Source organism: Perognathus longimembris, chromosome 26 (assembly GCF_023159225.1).
Source record: "Perognathus longimembris pacificus isolate PPM17 chromosome 26, ASM2315922v1, whole genome shotgun sequence".
Classification (NCBI taxonomy): Eukaryota; Metazoa; Chordata; class Mammalia; order Rodentia; family Heteromyidae; genus Perognathus; species Perognathus longimembris.
This window is the reverse complement of record NC_063186.1, coordinates 10,714,982-10,731,034: the sequence shown is the minus strand read 5'-3', so window position 1 is coordinate 10,731,034 and position 16,053 is coordinate 10,714,982. Positions and strand designations below refer to the sequence as shown.

Sequence of the window (16,053 nt, the reverse complement as noted above, 5' to 3'; positions counted from 1 at the left end):
CCAGAGCCTTCGCATTTGCTGCTCTCTCCCCTCCCCCTCCTCGCCCCCCAGATCTTCAGTGGCGGAGCCCTGGGCACTCAGATGCCAACTAAATGTCTTCCCCAAAGGCCTTTTCTGATCTGCCCCTCTGCTGCCCTGCGGTGTGTGTGTGTGGGGGGCGACTTGCTCCCCCTCACACCCCCTCCTCCAAAGTTTGGAAGTAAGAGTGTCACAGACTTTTCCTCCCGGGCTGGCTTTGAACCTTCAGCCTCGGCCTCCTAGGAAGCTAGGGATACAGGCAGGCATGAGCCACTCATGCCCACCCACAAACAACATCGGCGCCGTCATCATCATCATGATCATCATCAGGTGGTACCTGGATTGGAACTCAGGGCCCGTGACTACCTCGGCAGGTTCTCTAACCACCGGAACCAACCTGTCAACTTACTTGCAAAACACCCCAGTACCTCACAATGTGTTCGTGCCACCCACGACCGGAAACGCACCTTTGCTTACTTTTGTTTTCGTTTCTCTGGGTCTGAGAACTCATTATCTGCACATTTCTGGGCCCCTGGCCTGGCCCCGCCCCCTCCTCCAGAGCCACGCCCCCGACCCTCCAAGCCACGCCCACGGGGCGCGCCCACCCGCATCATCCGCCAAAGCAACACCCACCAGCGGCGTCTTCAAAAGCTCCGCCCCCAAGACGAACGTCACCGCCCTCCCCCACGCACGGCCCCGCCCCGCGGGAAACGCCCCCGCGAGCGTCACCGCCACCCACCATAGCTCCGCCCCTCCTACGGGGGACTGGCGTCACTGCCCGAAGCCACGCCCACCTCCGCCCATTCCCTAACCAGGGGACTGACGCCAAAGGACAGGCATTCCCAGAAGGTCCCGGATGTGAGGTCACTGGTGGATTCCAGGAATCCAGAGTCAGTGAAGAAGAAAGGGGTGTGTGTGTGTGTGTGTGTGTGGAGAGGGGAGCCCCCCCCCTCAAGTAACCCAAGGAAGTCCTCCCTGGAGCACCAGGGAGGTGCAGTTTGCAGCAGGCAGGGCTGCTGATACTATGTGCGGTAGTAGCAGGCCGGGTCCTCCCATGTGGAGATGGGGTCCTCGTGTGCTTGCGGGTTTGGAGGGGCCCTTGTACCTAGGATAAGAGCCTTTTAAGAAGTTATTACTATTTTGGAGACTCTGGGGTACTTGGCCACTTGAACCACAGCCCCCTTCCCCCCCAACCCCAGTCTTCTTTCCAGGTTGTGTGTTCCCTAAGGCCCCAGAAACCTGGGTGCCAGGTGTGTCACACAGCAGTTCCTTGTCAGGTTGGGATAGGGTCTTGATTTAAGTGCATAAACTTTAATTTCAAGGGGGGGAGGGGGAGGAGGAGGTCTGGATCTGCCTTAAACTGAAATCCTTCTGGTCTGTGTCTACTGAGATTACAGGTGTGAGCCACCACACCCACGGAGAATCTCATTTACACATACAGAATACATATGCATTAATAATATAATAATATAACTGTTATATATATGTGTGTATATAGTGTCAGAAGTGGCGCTGTGGCTCAAGTGGTAGAGCACTAGCCTTGAGCAGAAGAGCTCAGGCCCCTGAGTTCAAGACCCAGGCCTGGCCCTAAACTAGCTAAACAACTAACTATCGTTAAGTGAATCTCTCGTCATGTTCAGAGCTGCTAGGCATTTTCTGCTGTTAGTCATTTACAGCATCTAAATTTGTTCTTGGTACTTAGGGTTGAACTCAGGGACTCACATGGAATAGGCAGGTGCTCTACCCCTGGAGCTAGGCCTCTAGACCTTTGTTGCCACTTCCGGCTTTTTCTGTGTATGTGGTGCTGAGGAATCGAACCCAGGGCGTCATGCATGCTAGGTGAGCACTCTACCACTAAGCCACATTCCCAGCCCTATTACTGTTTTTATATTTTTTTGGGGGGGTGCTTTTAAAGTCACCCAGTTTTTCTGGGCACTGGTGACTCATGCCTGTCATCCCAGCTACTTGGGAGACTGAGATCTGAGGATCAGGGTTCAAAGCCAGCCTGGGCAGAAAAGTTTGTGAGACTCTTATGGCCAACTAATCACACACACACAGCCTTAAGTGGCACTGTGGCTCAAGTGGTAGAACGCTAGCCTAGAGTAGAAGCAGCTCAGGGACAGCGTCCAGGCCCTGAGTTCATCCCCCAGGACCACTACAAAAACAAAGATTTTCATCAACTGGGCATGATGGTGCACACCTGGTGGTTCATGCCTGTAATTCCAGCAATCGTGGTGGAGGCAGGTGTTTGTGAGTTTAGAGGCCTCAGTTCACCTTTCTGGACTATTTAAAAAGACAGAAACAAACCCCAGGGGCTGGGAATATGGCCTAGTGGTAGAGTGCTTGCCTCACATATATGAAGCCCTAGGTTCGATTCCCCAGCACCACATATATAGAAAACGGCCAGAAGTGGCGCTGTGGCTCAAGTGGCAGAGTGCTAGCCTTGAGCAAAAGGAAGCCAGGGACAGTGCTCAGGCCCTGAGTTCAAAGCCCAGGACTGGCCACAAAAAAAAAAAAAAAAAAAACAGTTCTTTGTTCTTGCATTTGGGGCAAAGTTTGTAAACAACACAACAACACCTTTGGAATTTCCTGAGTCATGTCAATTATAAGAAACTCCAGCGTGTATGCTGGAGTTTGCCAGTCGTGGGTCTTGATCTCAGGACATGGGCTCTGTCTCTGAGCTTTATTCATTATTCCAAGCTGGCGCTCTACCACTTGAGCCACAGCGCCACTTCCGGTTTTCTGGTGATGCATTGGAGAGAAGAGTCTCACAGACTTTCCTGCCGAGCCTGGCTTTGAACCTGTGATCCTCAGATCTCAGCCTCCTGAGTAGCTAGGATGGTCACTCCTGTCCCAGATGTTCCCCCAAAGTAGGGCGGGAAGACCACCCCTTCCCTGTCCCCACACCCATCCTGAGAACGGCTAGAGGAATCTGCAGGGGCTGGGTTGCATTTTGCTTCAGGGCAGGGCAGTTAGCAAACCCAGAATGTCTCAGGGGGTAGCCGGGCTGAGAAGGGGAGGGTGGAGAGGGCCAGGATCTCTAGAAGCTTCTTTGGAGGAGGCCTGGTTAGGGCCAGACTCACCATTTGTGTTCCCTAGACCCTGGCAGGAGCAGATAGTACAACAGGCCTTTATTAATAGTTTTTAAAAAATTTATATATATTTTTAAATTTATCACCAGGTGCTGGTGGCTCACGCATCCTAGCTACTCAGGAGGCTGAGATCTAAGGATGGCAGTTCAAAGCCAGCCAGGGCAGGAAAGTACATGAGCCACCCCTCCCCCCTTTGTGGGACTTGAACTCTGGACTTAGGCACTGTCCCTGAGCTCTTCAGCTCAAGGCTAGCGCTCTACCACTTGAGCCACAGCTCCACTTCTGGTTTTCTGGTGATAGATACATTGGAGATAAGAGTCTCCCAGACTTTCTTGCTCTGGGCTGGCTTTGAACTGTGATCCTCAGATCGCAGTTTAGTGAGTAGCTGGGATTATGGGGGGGGGGAGGGGGATCTTTTATTTAAAAGCAAACAGAAAATGTTGGCTGGGTTCTGGTGCTCCGGCCTGTCACCCTAGCTACTCCAGAGGCTGAAATCTGGAGGATGTGGCTCAAAGCCAGCCCGGGAAAGGAAAGTCTGTGAGACTCTGATCTCCAAGGAAACACCCCCAAAATAGCTAGAAGTGCCGCTCCTGGAGTTGAGCCCCTAAAGAAGCTCAGGGACAGAGCCCAGACCCTGAGTTCAAGCCCCAGGACCGACACCGACTTAGGTCAGTAACAATAACAATAATAAATGATGATGACAATGGTAGTCATAAATGATAATAGACGATGATGATGTCGTCGAGGTTGGACTGGTCTGGGAGCGGAAGGGCTGATTCCAGTGCAAGGTTCCTGCCCACCCCTGGCCCTGTGGGGTGGAGGGGAAACTGAGGCCCACCAGTAACCTTTGCGCCTTCTCCTCCCCGGCCCCCAAGTACACCCCGAGGTTCATGTCATAGGGTAGGATGGGGTGCGGGGCAGGATGGGGGTGCAGGGGGGTGGGCTGTCGGTAGGTAAGGGGAGCCTTAAGAAAGCCCAGGGCCAGGGAGGTTCCGATCTCCTCCGGGATGGGGGCGGGCGGCTGCTGGCCTCAGTTTACCGGTCTGTGAGTGGAGTCCGAGCGTGCGCGATGGGATCTGGGAGGGTGGGAGGGCCGGGGTGGGGCGGCCGCCCCGGGGCCGCGGGGTCAGAGTCCGCAGCGCAGGGTGAGAAGGGCCGGAGAGAGTGGGGAGGGGATGGAAGGGGGGACGGGGGCGTGGCTGGAGGGACGGGGGCGTGGCCTACGGCTGCGAATAACGAGAGGGACTGGAAGGAGGAGGTGTGGCTTCCGGTCTACAGGCCAATGGACTTGGCGGAGGGGGCGTGGCTGGAGGCGCGAGGGGGCGTGGCATCAGGGAGCGGGCTAGCGGGAGACGCTGGAAGGGGGCAGGGGGCGTGGCTTCCTGGGGGCTAGCGTGAAGGGCGTGGCCTTCGGGAATCCGGGCCAATGCCGTGGCTTAGGGGCGTGTCCTGAGCGCGGAGAGGGCGTGTCCTCCCGGCGGCGGGCCTATGGGCGCGCTCGGGGGCGTGGCCGGCGCCTCCGGGGCGGGCTCCGGGGGAGGAGGCGGCCTGGCGGGCGGCCGGGCGGTGAGTCAGTCCCGTGGAGCCCGGGAGTTTTCCACTGACGGAGAAGGCGGAGCGGCGGGCGGAGCCGGGCACAGCCAGTCTCCCGCCGCCACCGCCGTCACCGCCGCCGCCACCGCCGCTGCCGGACGCGCGGAGCCACCGAGCCGCAGAGCCAGGCGGGCGGGCGGGCGGGCGGGCAGGCGTTCGGATCCGCCGCCGGCCCCGAGAGCCGGGCGCACGGGCCGCGTCCTCCGCCCGGGACCGGACGGCGCCGAGCGAGCGCCGGCGGTGTCCTTGGAGCCCGGGAGTTGGCGGTCAGGCGGAGGACAGACGCTCCGCTCACCGGTGAGTCCCGGGCACCCCGAGTTCACGGCACGGGACGGGGTGGGGTGGGGGGGGAGCCCCGAGACCTCGTCACCCCTGACCCGCACCCCGAGTTCACGGCACAGGCTCGGGTCGGCGGGGGGGGGGGGAGAAGCCCCGAGACCTCGTCTCCCGTGACTCCCACCCCGCAGGGCCGTGGAGGAGTTGGGGCGCCGAGGCCGGGGTTCCGCGTCTGAGGTGGGGGGCGGGGGAGAAGGGGGAGGGGACCCCTCCCCCCGGCTTTGACAGTGACCCCCCCTCATGTTCCCCAGCCCCCCTCCCCCACCCCCCCCACCCCGAGGCGGTGGGGCGCGGGTCCAGGCCCGCCCGCGCGGGTGGGCTCCGGGTGTGCGTCCTGCCTTGTTCTCCCTTTTGACCTAGTTGTTGCTGGAGAACTTTTTTTTTTTTTTAAGTTACTCGCGTGGCCCGAGCAGGTGACACGGGTGACTTTCCTTCCTCGGGCTCCCCGGGGGAGGGGCACGCGCAGGGCACACACGTTCACACGCGCGCACACCTTCATCTCTTCCCTCTCCTTGAACCCCAGGCGGTGGGGGTGGGGATGGATGGACAGACAGACAGACAGACAGGTAGATAGATAAATGGGGGGTGGAAGGAAGGATGGAGGGATGGATGGACAGATGGATGGATGGACGGATGGGGAGGGAGGGATGGAAGGAAGGAAGGATGAATGTTTGGATGGGGGATGGATGGACGGATGGGGGATGGACGGACGGATGGATGGAGGGGCCCGGGGTGAGGCGGGGTCAGTCCAGAACCCTCACCCCCTCCAGGAAAGGGAGGGATTGTGTCGTACACTCGCTCACCTGTCTGTCCCGTCACCGGCACCCGTCGGAAGGCCACCGCCGTGAGTCACAGGCCCGCCCGCCCGCCCGCGGGGTTCGCTCTCCCCGCCGCGCACGCCCCGCCGCCTCCACCTACCCCTCCACTCCTCTCTCCCCGGGCAGGGCAGGTAAACCTCCCCTCCCGGACCTCAGTTTCCCCTCTCTCCTCCTCCTCCTCCTCCCGCCCCTGTGGGGCCCACACGGTAGTCACCGCACTTAGTCACTCCTCCTCTGGGCTTGGCAGAGCCGCACAACAACCCACAATTTCCTGACACCCGAGTGTGTGTGTGGGGGGTCCCCATTCCTTCCCAGCTCTACTGACTGCTCACCCCAACACCTCACCGGCTTTCTTCCTACCCCTCCCACAACCCCTTCCCCCCAGACTGTGACACCCCTTCACTGCCACCATCCACCCGGCCTCCCATCCCCTCACCCCTTTCTCTTGAGTCCTGTGGGTCCTGCTCTCCCCCCCCCCCCAGCTCCCCACCCCGCACCCCCTCCAGCCCTACAGCTGAGCCATCTTTTTTTTTAAAATGCAAATTTGGTGTTGTCACTCGTGGCTCAGCCCTCCTGTGGCTTCCTGTGCCCTCGGGCTTCTGAAATTTGCCCTGGGGGGGGCTGCCCTGCCCTCCTCCCCACCGCTGTCCCTCCTCCAGCCCCTCACCCCCTAGTTAGAAGGCTTCCTAGCTCTTTCTTGGGGTAGCCCCTGCCTGTACCCCTGAACTGTCACCTGCTGCCCTGAATCCTAGCACACCCCCTCCCCTCCCCCACTTCCAGAATTTTGCTCCCTCCCCGCTCCCTCCACTCCCCCAGTTCCTCCTCTGGTGTTGGAAAATGTTTTCGGAATGAATGAATGTATGCATGCATGAATGAATGAATGAAGCTTGGGCTGGCTAGAGGCAAAGCAGTTATTTATATATTTTTTTAAATTTACCAGGTATGTTTATATATCCGTTATTTATCAGGTGCAATTCCCCCCCCTTCTGTCCACCTAGAGCCAACCCAGAATTTGGTGCCCACCCAGGGCCTTGACACCTTCCTCCCCCCCCTCCCCAAGTGGCTGAAGCTAGGGGGCTGTCCCCTCCCTCCTGACCCCCCCCATTATTTTCTGAGGGACCGTGGGGGAGGGGAGGGTGTGTGTACCAGCACTTCCTGTCCGCTGTCTGCCTGCCCCGGCTGCTGTTCAAACTCTTAGGGCTTCAGTTGGAGATGGGGGGGAGAAGGAGGAACCTTCTAGATGGTTTTTCCCCTATTTACTTCCCCTGGATGTCCTTTCTGGAAGACCTGGTTTCATGGTGACCCCGGGGGGGGGGGGGTGTATTGGGGATGAGGGCTTGTGAGTGAATGGAGGTGGGTGGGGTGGGGAGTTGTGGTCTTGAGAAGGCTGAGTGAGGACCTGAGGTTAAAGGACACATTCCGGAGATTCCAGGGGAAGGAGGGTGGTGCAGTTAAAAAGATTCCCCCCCCTTTCTAATCAGCTCTGGTGGGGAGGGGGCAAAAGGAAGGGGGGGGGAGACATGCCAAGATGAGCAAGAGGTATTGATGGCACTTTTTTTTTTTTTTTTAATTTTTGTCAGTCCTGGGGCTTGAACTCAGGGCCTGGGCGCTGCCCCTGGGATTCTTGTGTTCAAGGCCGGCGCTCTACCACTTGAGCCACAGCACCACTTCTGGCTTTTTTCTTTTTTTCTGAGCAGCTCTCCCAGACTCCTTTCCTTCTCTGGGCCTGGCTTTGAACCCCGATCCTTGAGATCTCAGTCCTTAAGCCCCTTTTTCGGAGAGCCCTTCTCTCTCGGTCTCTCTGGCCGCCAATCGAGACCGCCAATCGCAGTGTGAAAGATATGGGGGGCCCCTGGTAGGCTGGAGGTGGGGGTTGGAGAGGCATTTCCCCACCCCCACCCCCCTTCTCTGGCTCAGCAGATCCCGGAAGGAGTGAGTTCTGTCTATGTTGTCTCCCAGGATGCTTGGAGGTGTGGTATTTCTGCCTGAGCCAAGTCCTGGGAATGGCTTTTTTTTTTTTTTTTCTTCCTTCCTCTGGGATCCTGGAGGGGTGGTGGGGGTGGGGACTGTGCTAACCCTGGGAACCCAGCCACAGGCCAGAGCCTGATTCCGGAGCAGTGGCCGGGCCGCCCATCCCCCTCCCCCCTTCTGACTCACTGTCTGACACTTTTTCTTGGAATCCTTCACTACTATCTTTCATTCCCTCTGACAAGGCTTCTCCTGGGCTCTGATTGTCTTTCTGCTTTCTTCTTCTCGGGTTGTGTATGTGTCACAGCCTGGGCACTGTCCTTAATTAAGCTTTTCCCACTCAAGGCACGCCTGTCACCTTAGCAACTCAGGATGTGGAGATCTGAGGATGGATCCTCAGGAGGTTGAGATCTAGAGGATCCCGGTTCAAAGCCAGCCCGGGGCAGGAAAGCCCATGAGACTCTTCTCTCCAGTGAACCACCAAGACACCGGAAGTGGAGCCGTGGTTCAAGTGGTAGAGCTTCAGGGACAGCACCCCCAGTGTGTGTGTGTGTGTGTCTCAATCTATTAGAGCATTAGATTTAGGGTGACTGCATTCAGCCAGCCACTGGAATTGGGGAGGAGAAAGATGGGGTGTGGGGGGTCTCCCCCGAAACAGGATGGTGGTTAGGGACAAGGATGTGTGGATGTCATTTCTTGAGAATGTGTTTCTGTGCATCTTGAATATCTGCTGCGTGCGTGCGTGCGTGCGTGTGTGTGTGTGTGTGCGCGCATGCGCGCTTGGCTCAGCACGGCCACCCTCTTCGATAGTCCCAGATCTGGGTTGTTTTTGTTTGTGGTTTTGACCCGGGGAAGGCGGGGGTACCAAGCCTGAGAAACTCTCCTCCGGAAACACCTGCAGATCGGGCCTAAGAGGGAAGTGTGTGTGTGTGTTTGTGTGCGTGTGTACGCATGCGCGCCAGTACTGGGGCTTGAACTCAGGGCCTGGGCGCTGCTCCTGAGCTCTTCAGCTCAAGGCTAGCGCTCTACCACTTTTAGCCACAGCGCCACTTCCGGTTTCCTGGTGGCTCATTGGAGATCGGAGTCTCATGGACTTTCCTGCTGGGTCTGGCTTTGAACCGCGATCCTCCGGTCTCAGCATCCTGAGTCGCTGGGATGACGGGCGTGAGAGCCACCTGAGCCCGGCCATGAGTGAATTCTGAGAAGGAAGATGGCAGGCCTAGTAGAATAGAAGGCTGGGACTTTTCTCATGAAGGGGGTTTCTGAGGGAGAAATCTGACCTGGCACAGGATGAGGAGAACTAAGGAAAGTCCCCCCCTTTTTGGGGGGGAATTGTGGGGAGCAGGGGGGGGTGGGCAGCAACAAAGCCAGCCTATTCCCCATCAAGTCTAACTAGCCTGGTTTTGGAGTGAGGTTTTGTCTGTGTATAGGGAAGGGAAATTGTGTGTGTGTGTGTGTGTGTGTGTGTAAGCTTCTACATCATCTAGGAGGGGCCAGAGTAGAGGTGGCTATGCAGAATATGTGGGGGGCACACACACACACACACACACACACGCCACCCATGACTCAGCCTCTGATGAGTCAGACCCCCCCCTTTCCCCCAAGATTCCTGTCGGAGAATGTTCTAGGCCAGACGCTGTCTGTCTGTCCATCTGCTCATCCGTCTGCCTCCTGGTGAACACGTGTGGGTGGGTTAGGAAATGGTGAGCGAGATGCTCTGTTTCCTGGGAAGGCTTTTTTTTGGGGGAGGGGGAGGGAGTAGAAACAGTTTAAACACCCTCTTTTTGGTGCTGTTGCTTTTTTATGTGTGCAGATGTGTGTGTGTGTATTGGTACTGGGGCTCGAACTCGGGGCCCTGAGCACTGTGCCATTTGCTGATTGCTTACCGCTGGGGCTGGGGGCTCTACCTCTTGAGCCCCAGCGCCATTTTTTTTTCTTACATTTTGCTGGTTCCTTGGAGAGAAAGAGTCTCGTGGGTATTTTCCTGCCCTGGGCTGGCTTTGAACTGCGATCCTTTGGATCTCAGCCTCCTGAGTAGCTGGGATGACAGGCGTGAGCCCCACCTGCTCCTGGCTTTCTACATGGAAGGGGTAGGATGGTGGTGTCTGGGGAAGAGAACTTGCTATACAGACCTGGCTTAGCTCTAGAAAGTTCTAGAACGTTCCATGGGAGTGGTCAGAGAACCGGAGATACCTCAACAATGCAGAAAGGAGGGTGGAGGGCAGAGGGTGGTGGGGCTTCCGGATGCCATGATCGCCCATCAGGGGTGGTCTGTTATCTTCCTGCCGCTTAGAGCTTTCTCGCGCCTGTTCTAGGGAGTTGGTCACCCCAGCCTCTGAAATCTCCCCCTGCACCGCCATGAAGAGGAAACTGGACCAGTTAGAGGAAGACGGGGACCCTTCATCCTGCTCTTCCTCCTCTTCCTCCTCCGGCTGCGTCTCTCTCCGTTCCTGCTCCTCGACGTCTTCCATCTCCCCTGTCTGGGACTCCGACGAGGAGGGGCCATGGGTTCGGGGACCCCAGCCGGATCGGGATGTGTGCAGCCCCAAAAGTTTCACCCGTGAGTCACATCTTCCTTGGAGGAAACCACTAGATCTCTCTCTTTTTCTTTTTTGTCGGTCGTGGGATTTGATCTCAGGGCCTGGGCACTGTCCCTGAGCTGTTCAGCTCAAGGCTGGCACTCTGTCACTTGGAGCCATCAATGGCACCACTTCCGGTTTTCCTGGTGGTTTCATTGGAGATCAGAGTCGCACAGCCTTTTCCTGCCCTGGGCTGGCTTTGAACCTGTGATCCTCCAGATCTCAGCCTCCTGAGTAGCTGGGATGCCAGGCGTGAGCCAGTCACTAGATGCCTGCCCCGTTCATGTGGATGGATCTTCGGAGAAGAGGGGGAAAATGTCTCCATCAGACAAGTAACTCCCTTCTCCCTTTCTCCAGCTCTCTCCATCCTCAAGCGGACTCCCCAGAAACGCACGGGCCGGGTGGCCTTTGATGGCGTCACCGTCTTCTACTTCCCCCGGTGCCAGGGTTTCACCAGCGTGCCCAGCCGGGGCGGCTGCACCCTGGGCATGGCGTCCCGCCACCACGCCTCCCGCCGCTTCTCCTTGGCCGAGTTCACCCACGAGCAAGCTCGGGTGCGGCGGGAGAAGCTCCGCCAGCGACTGAGGGAAGAAAAGCTGGAGGCGCAGAGGCAGAAGGTAGGGAGGACTGGGGGGGGGGAGGGTGGGGGGCAGGGAGGGGAGGGTGTGTGCCCACAACTTCACCACCCATCCATGTGATCAGGTAGCTTTGGGGGTGGGGAGGGGGTCCTCACCTTGAGAGGCAGGGGTGCACCTTAGGAGAGCGCCAGGGGACCGTCGGTGGCGGCCTGTCGGGAGGAGGGACGGACGCTACAGGGGCTTCCAGCAAAAACATCGATATGGGGTCTCTTATCTGACCCTTCTTGTTGTGTATGTGTGGGACTTGAACCCAGGGCCTGGGCGCTGTCCCTGAGCTGCTTTCGCTCCAGGCTAGCGCTCTGCCACCTGAGCCACACAGCTTCACCCGATCGATTGGAAAGGAAGAGATCTGGGGGATGGCGGTTCAAAGCCAACCCCCCCCTCCCCGGGGGGGGGGGCAGGGAAAGTCCCTGACACCCGGGATCTCCAATGGAACCACCTGGGAACCGGAAGTGGCGCTGTGGCTTCCAGTGGGGGAGGGCGCCAGCCTTGAGTGCCAAGAGCTCAGTCAGGGACAGCGCCCGGGCCCCGAGTTCAAGTCCCACCACGGGGCCCACCACCAAAGATCCCCTCCCCCCCCGCCCCACTCTCAGCATTGCCTCACCCCCTTTCTCCCTCCCCCCCCCCCCCGCAGCTGTCCGCAGCCGGTGCGTCGTCGGAGGAAGGCTCGAACCCGCAGCCGGCGCCGGACGCGGTGGACGAGGCGTGGCTGGAGGAGGCCCTGGCGGCGGCGGTGGCGGGCGGCCGGCTGGAGGAGGAGGTCTTCCTGCAGGCGCACCCGGCCCGCCGGCGCCGGGCCCTGCTGCGGGCGGCCGGGGTGCGCAGGATCGACCGCGAGGAGAAGCGCGAGCTGCGCGCCCTGCGCCGCGCCCGCGAGGACTGCGGCTGCCGCTGCGCGCGCGCCTGCGACCCCGAGACCTGCAGCTGCAGCCGCGCCGGCATCCGGTGCCAGGTGCGGGCGGGGCGCGCGGCCGGGTCCTCCCGTGAGCCTCTGGGGCGGGGGGGGTGTGGCTTCTCCCGTGAGCCTCCGGGCCTCCAGGGGGCAGGCTTCTCCCATGAGCCTCTGGGCCTCCGGGGGCGGGCTTCTCCCATGAGCCCCTGGGGAAGGGCTCTCCCATGAGCCTCTGGGCCTCCAGGGGCGGGCTTCTCCCATGAGCCCCTCCTGGGGAGGGCTTCTCCCATGAGCCTCTGGGCCTCCTGGGGCGGGCTCTCCCATGAGCCTCCGGGCCTCCTGGGGAGGGCTTCTCCCATGAGCCTCCGGGCCTCCAGGGGCGGGCTTCTCCCATGAGCCTCCGGGCCTCCTGGGGGAAGGGCTCTCCCATGAGCCTCCGGGCCTCCTGGGGAGGGCTTCTCCCATGAGCCTCCGGGCCTCCAGGGGCGGGCTTTTCCCATGAGCCTCTGGGGGCGGGGTTCTTCCTTGACATTCCCCCTGGGGGGGTGGGCTTCTCCCATGAGCCTCGAGCCTCCTGGCCTCCTGGTGTGGGCTTCTCCCATGAGCCTCTGGGGGCGGGCTTCTCCCATGAGCCCCTGGGGGCAGGGCTCTCCCCATGAATGAGCCTCCGGGCCTCCAGCGGTGGGCTTTTCCCTTGAGCCCCTGGGGGTGAGGCTCTCCCATGAGCCTCCAGGGGCGGGGTTCTTTCTTGACCCTCTCCCTGGGGGCAGGGTTCTCCCATGAGCCTCCAGGCCTCCTGATGTGGGCTTCTCCCATGAGCCTCTGGGCTTCTGGGGCCGGCTTCTCCCATGAGCCTCTGGGCTTCCGAGGCGGGGTCCTCCCATGACCCTCCGGGGGCTTTCTTGGTGCCGGACTTGGGGCTCAAACTCAGTCCCCGAGCCTCCCCTGCGCTCAAGGCTAGCGCTCTACCGCCCGAGCCCCAGCGTCACTTCCGGCTTCTTCCGTTGTCTGTGGTGCTGAGGACTCGAACCCAGGGCTTCCACTCCTCAGCCTCCCTGAGCAGCTGGGGTGACAGGTCTCCCCCCCCCCCACGCCACGCGCTCTGCTTGCCCACCCTGGGACATCCGGGCATGCGTGGTGGGGAGTCCAGGCGGGTCGCTACCTTCCTGGGTCCTCAGTTTCCCCCTCTCCCCCCCTCCAGATGGACCACACGTCCTTCCCCTGCGGCTGTTCCAAGGAGGGCTGCGCCAACCCCGAGGGCCGCGTGGAGTTCAACCAGGCCCGGGTTCAGACTCACTTCGTCCACACCCTGGCCCGGCTCCAGCTCGAGCGAGCCCGGGGGGCCTTGGGGGAGACGGAGACCCCCGATGGCGGCCACCCCCCCGGCGCTGAGGAGCCGGCCGCCCTTCTCCCTCCGTTCCTGGGGGGCAGCAGCAGCAGCAACAACGATGTCGGGGACCACAGTTGCAGCAGCAGCGACATGACGGATTCCTCCACCGCCTCCTCTTTCTCCTCCAGCATGGGGGAGCCCCAGGACGAGCACCCCAACCTTTCTCCGGCCCTTCCTGCCTCCAGCTTCCAACCCGGCGTGGACCCCGAGCTGTGGGGGGAGGAAGAGGAGGAAGAGGAAATCACCCACCCAGACCGTTTGGATCACCTCAGCTACTTCCACCTATCTGATGTCTTCGAGGCTGGCAGCGCCAGTGGCCACTGGACCCACAGCTACACGGGTTCGAATCTCCCCTCGGGGATCTTGGATGAAAATGCCAATCTGGACGCCGCCAGCTTCCTCCTCCACGGCGGCGGCGGGTCCAGCGGTTTGGGGGACGATCCTCGCCCGCCTGGGGCTCCCACACCATCCGCCATGGACGACGCCCCCCAGAGCCCCACGGCCCAGCTCGGCTGTGACTCGCTGGGGTGGCTACAGACGCTGCCCGATTACAGCTTGGGGCCTCATTATCCGTCCCCCAAAATGCCCGACGGCCCGGAATGCCTCCACGGGGCCCCGCCTGGCTGCTCTCCATCCGGGGACTTGAGCCATAGCTTTCTAGAATCGCTCCTGGGCTTCTCTGAGCCGGCCACAGACGCTACGTCGCCATTCGGGGACAGTCAGTTTGAGAACGGGAGTGCCACCCCATCGCTGGTGGAGCCGGTGCCCGTGTGAGGCCGTTCCTTGGGGGATCCCCGCCCCCCCCCCACTTCCCAAAGCCCTGTTGCTGCTTTATTTTGTGATTTGGGGCACCCGGCCCCCCCACCCCCCCTCCCAACAAGATCATCTATCATTCATTGGCTTAGCCATTGGTGTCCTGTTTTGTTTTTTTTTTTAACCTAATCATTTCCTTAAAATAATTTATTTTGTCTTTTTTCTTCTTTGTCCGCTCCTGGGACTTGAACTCAGGGCCCTGGGCACTGTCCCTGAGTTCCTGTTTTTTGTTTTTTTGCTCCAGGTTAAGCGCTCTTACCACTTTGAGCCCTCAATGGCGCCACTTCCGGTTTCCCTGGTGGTTTCATTGGAGGGGAGAGTCTCACGGGCTTTCCCACCCAGGCTGGCTTTGAACCGCCATCCTCCAGATCTCAGCCTCCTGAGGAGCTGGGATGAGAGAGACGGGAGCCACCGCTGGTCCACCCTCACCTGTGTTTCTTGATCCCCGCAGCCGCCCCCACCCCCCCAAAGGCCACAAGGCCTTATCAATAAACCCTAACCCATCTTACAGAAGAGGGGGGGGAGGGAGGAGGAAAGGGGGGGAATCCAGGGTCCCCTGAGCACCCCCCCATCCCCCTCCCTGGGTATCTTCACCTGGGCACCCTTAACTCCTCCCTGGCCAAACGTCTCTTTGCTCCTATTGAGTTTTGTAGCCCGTTTTATTATTTTTTAATTTAAACACAAACAACCTTGTCTCATGACGTGTCAAGAATCTTAATTTATTCATCTCCCTGTGCATCTGTGCCAAGAAAAACTCACGTCCTCCTGGGCGGAGGTTTTGCAGGCCCGGTGGGGACACAGTAATTAAAAAAAAAAAGGATTATACTATTAACCATTGTGGTCTTATGTTCACCCAATCGCCGCGCGCCCCCCCCCCCCCATGAAGGGATTAAAGGAGGGCGCTACTAGACTGGGTATTAGGCGTGGGGTGGGGCAAACTATGGGTGGAGGCCTTTTCCGGTCAGATAGTTTCACTTAGAGGTGGAAGCCAGCTGACAGGGGTGGAGAACTTGGGGTACCCCAGGGGCGGGGTGGGGAGGGGAGGGAACAGTTGCCACTTGCATTCACCCATTTCTCCCTAGAGGGTCATCAGACATGCAATGGGGAAGGGGGGGCATTGTGGGGTGCCAGAGGCTCCTGCCTGTCATCCCAGCTTCTCAGGAGGGCTGAGATCTGGAGGATGGCGGTTCAAAGCCAACCTGGGCGGGAAAGTCTCTGTGAGACTCTGATCGCCAATAAACTATTCAGAAAAAAGCCAGAAGTGGCGCTGTGGCTCAAGTGGTAGAGCGCCAGCCTTGAGCAACAACAGGGCTCAGGGACAGCGCCCAGGCGCTTGAGTTCAAGCCCCAGGACTAGCGCATGCGTACACGCATCCACACCAAGTCACAGCCAAATGCCGGAAGTGGCGTGGCTCAGGTGGTAGAGCACCAGCCTTGAGTGAACAAATAAAACACACAGGGAGATTGCAGAGCCCCTGATTCAGACCCTGTACCAGCACTGTGTGTGTGTGTGTGTGTGTGTGAAAGAGTGTATACAGTTGGTTCAAAGCCCAGGAGGTGTAGATACCCCTGGGGCAGGAGACAGGGATTCTTTCTGGCAATACACAACACACAGATTGGGGGGGGGGGGTGGATTTCAATGGTGAAACTTGGGAGGAAAACTTTCTACCCCTCCATAGCCACCAAACCTGTCCACCCAGTCTCCTGGCAGGTACCCCTGGGCCCCAGGCCAAAACAGGCCGCACCCTGTCCCGGGAGCCCTGGCTAGGCTGGCCAGAGCCGGAGCCCCAGGAGGCTGCTCCGCCTCTCCTCCTGGAACCACAGGGATTTGCTGGGTTCTCCCCTCTGGGTGTGTGTGTGGGGGGGGGGTGGTCTGTCCAGACTCACCCAGGACCCAGGAGGGGAGATTAGGCTTTG

General features: G+C 59.6%; 1 protein-coding gene across 1 annotated transcript; it reads left to right on the top strand.

The window, feature by feature from the left end:
* The first annotated feature begins 4,704 nt into the window (after positions 1–4,704).
* Positions 4,705–14,293, top strand: Csrnp1 (cysteine and serine rich nuclear protein 1). The gene is made up of 5 exons (XM_048334902.1): positions 4,705–5,000; positions 10,141–10,385; positions 10,762–11,021; positions 11,677–11,994; positions 13,136–14,293. Exons 2-5 carry the CDS (start codon positions 10,184–10,186, stop codon positions 14,096–14,098), a joined length of 1,743 nt encoding a protein of 580 aa, XP_048190859.1. The 5' UTR covers positions 4,705–5,000; positions 10,141–10,183; the 3' UTR covers positions 14,099–14,293.
* The last annotated feature ends 1,760 nt before the right edge of the window (positions 14,294–16,053 follow it).

Bases quoted from the DNA above. Each gene is read 5' to 3' on its own strand.
- Csrnp1 (XM_048334902.1), top strand. From the start codon at position 10,184: ATGAAGAGGAAACTGGACCAGTTAGAGGAAGACGGGGACCCTTCATCC. The intron at 11,022-11,676 runs GTAGGGAGGACT...CCCCCCCCGCAG, and splicing joins TGGAGGCGCAGAGGCAGAAG to CTGTCCGCAGCCGGTGCGTC. The intron at 11,995-13,135 runs GTGCGGGCGGGG...CCCCCCCTCCAG, and splicing joins GCGCCGGCATCCGGTGCCAG to ATGGACCACACGTCCTTCCC.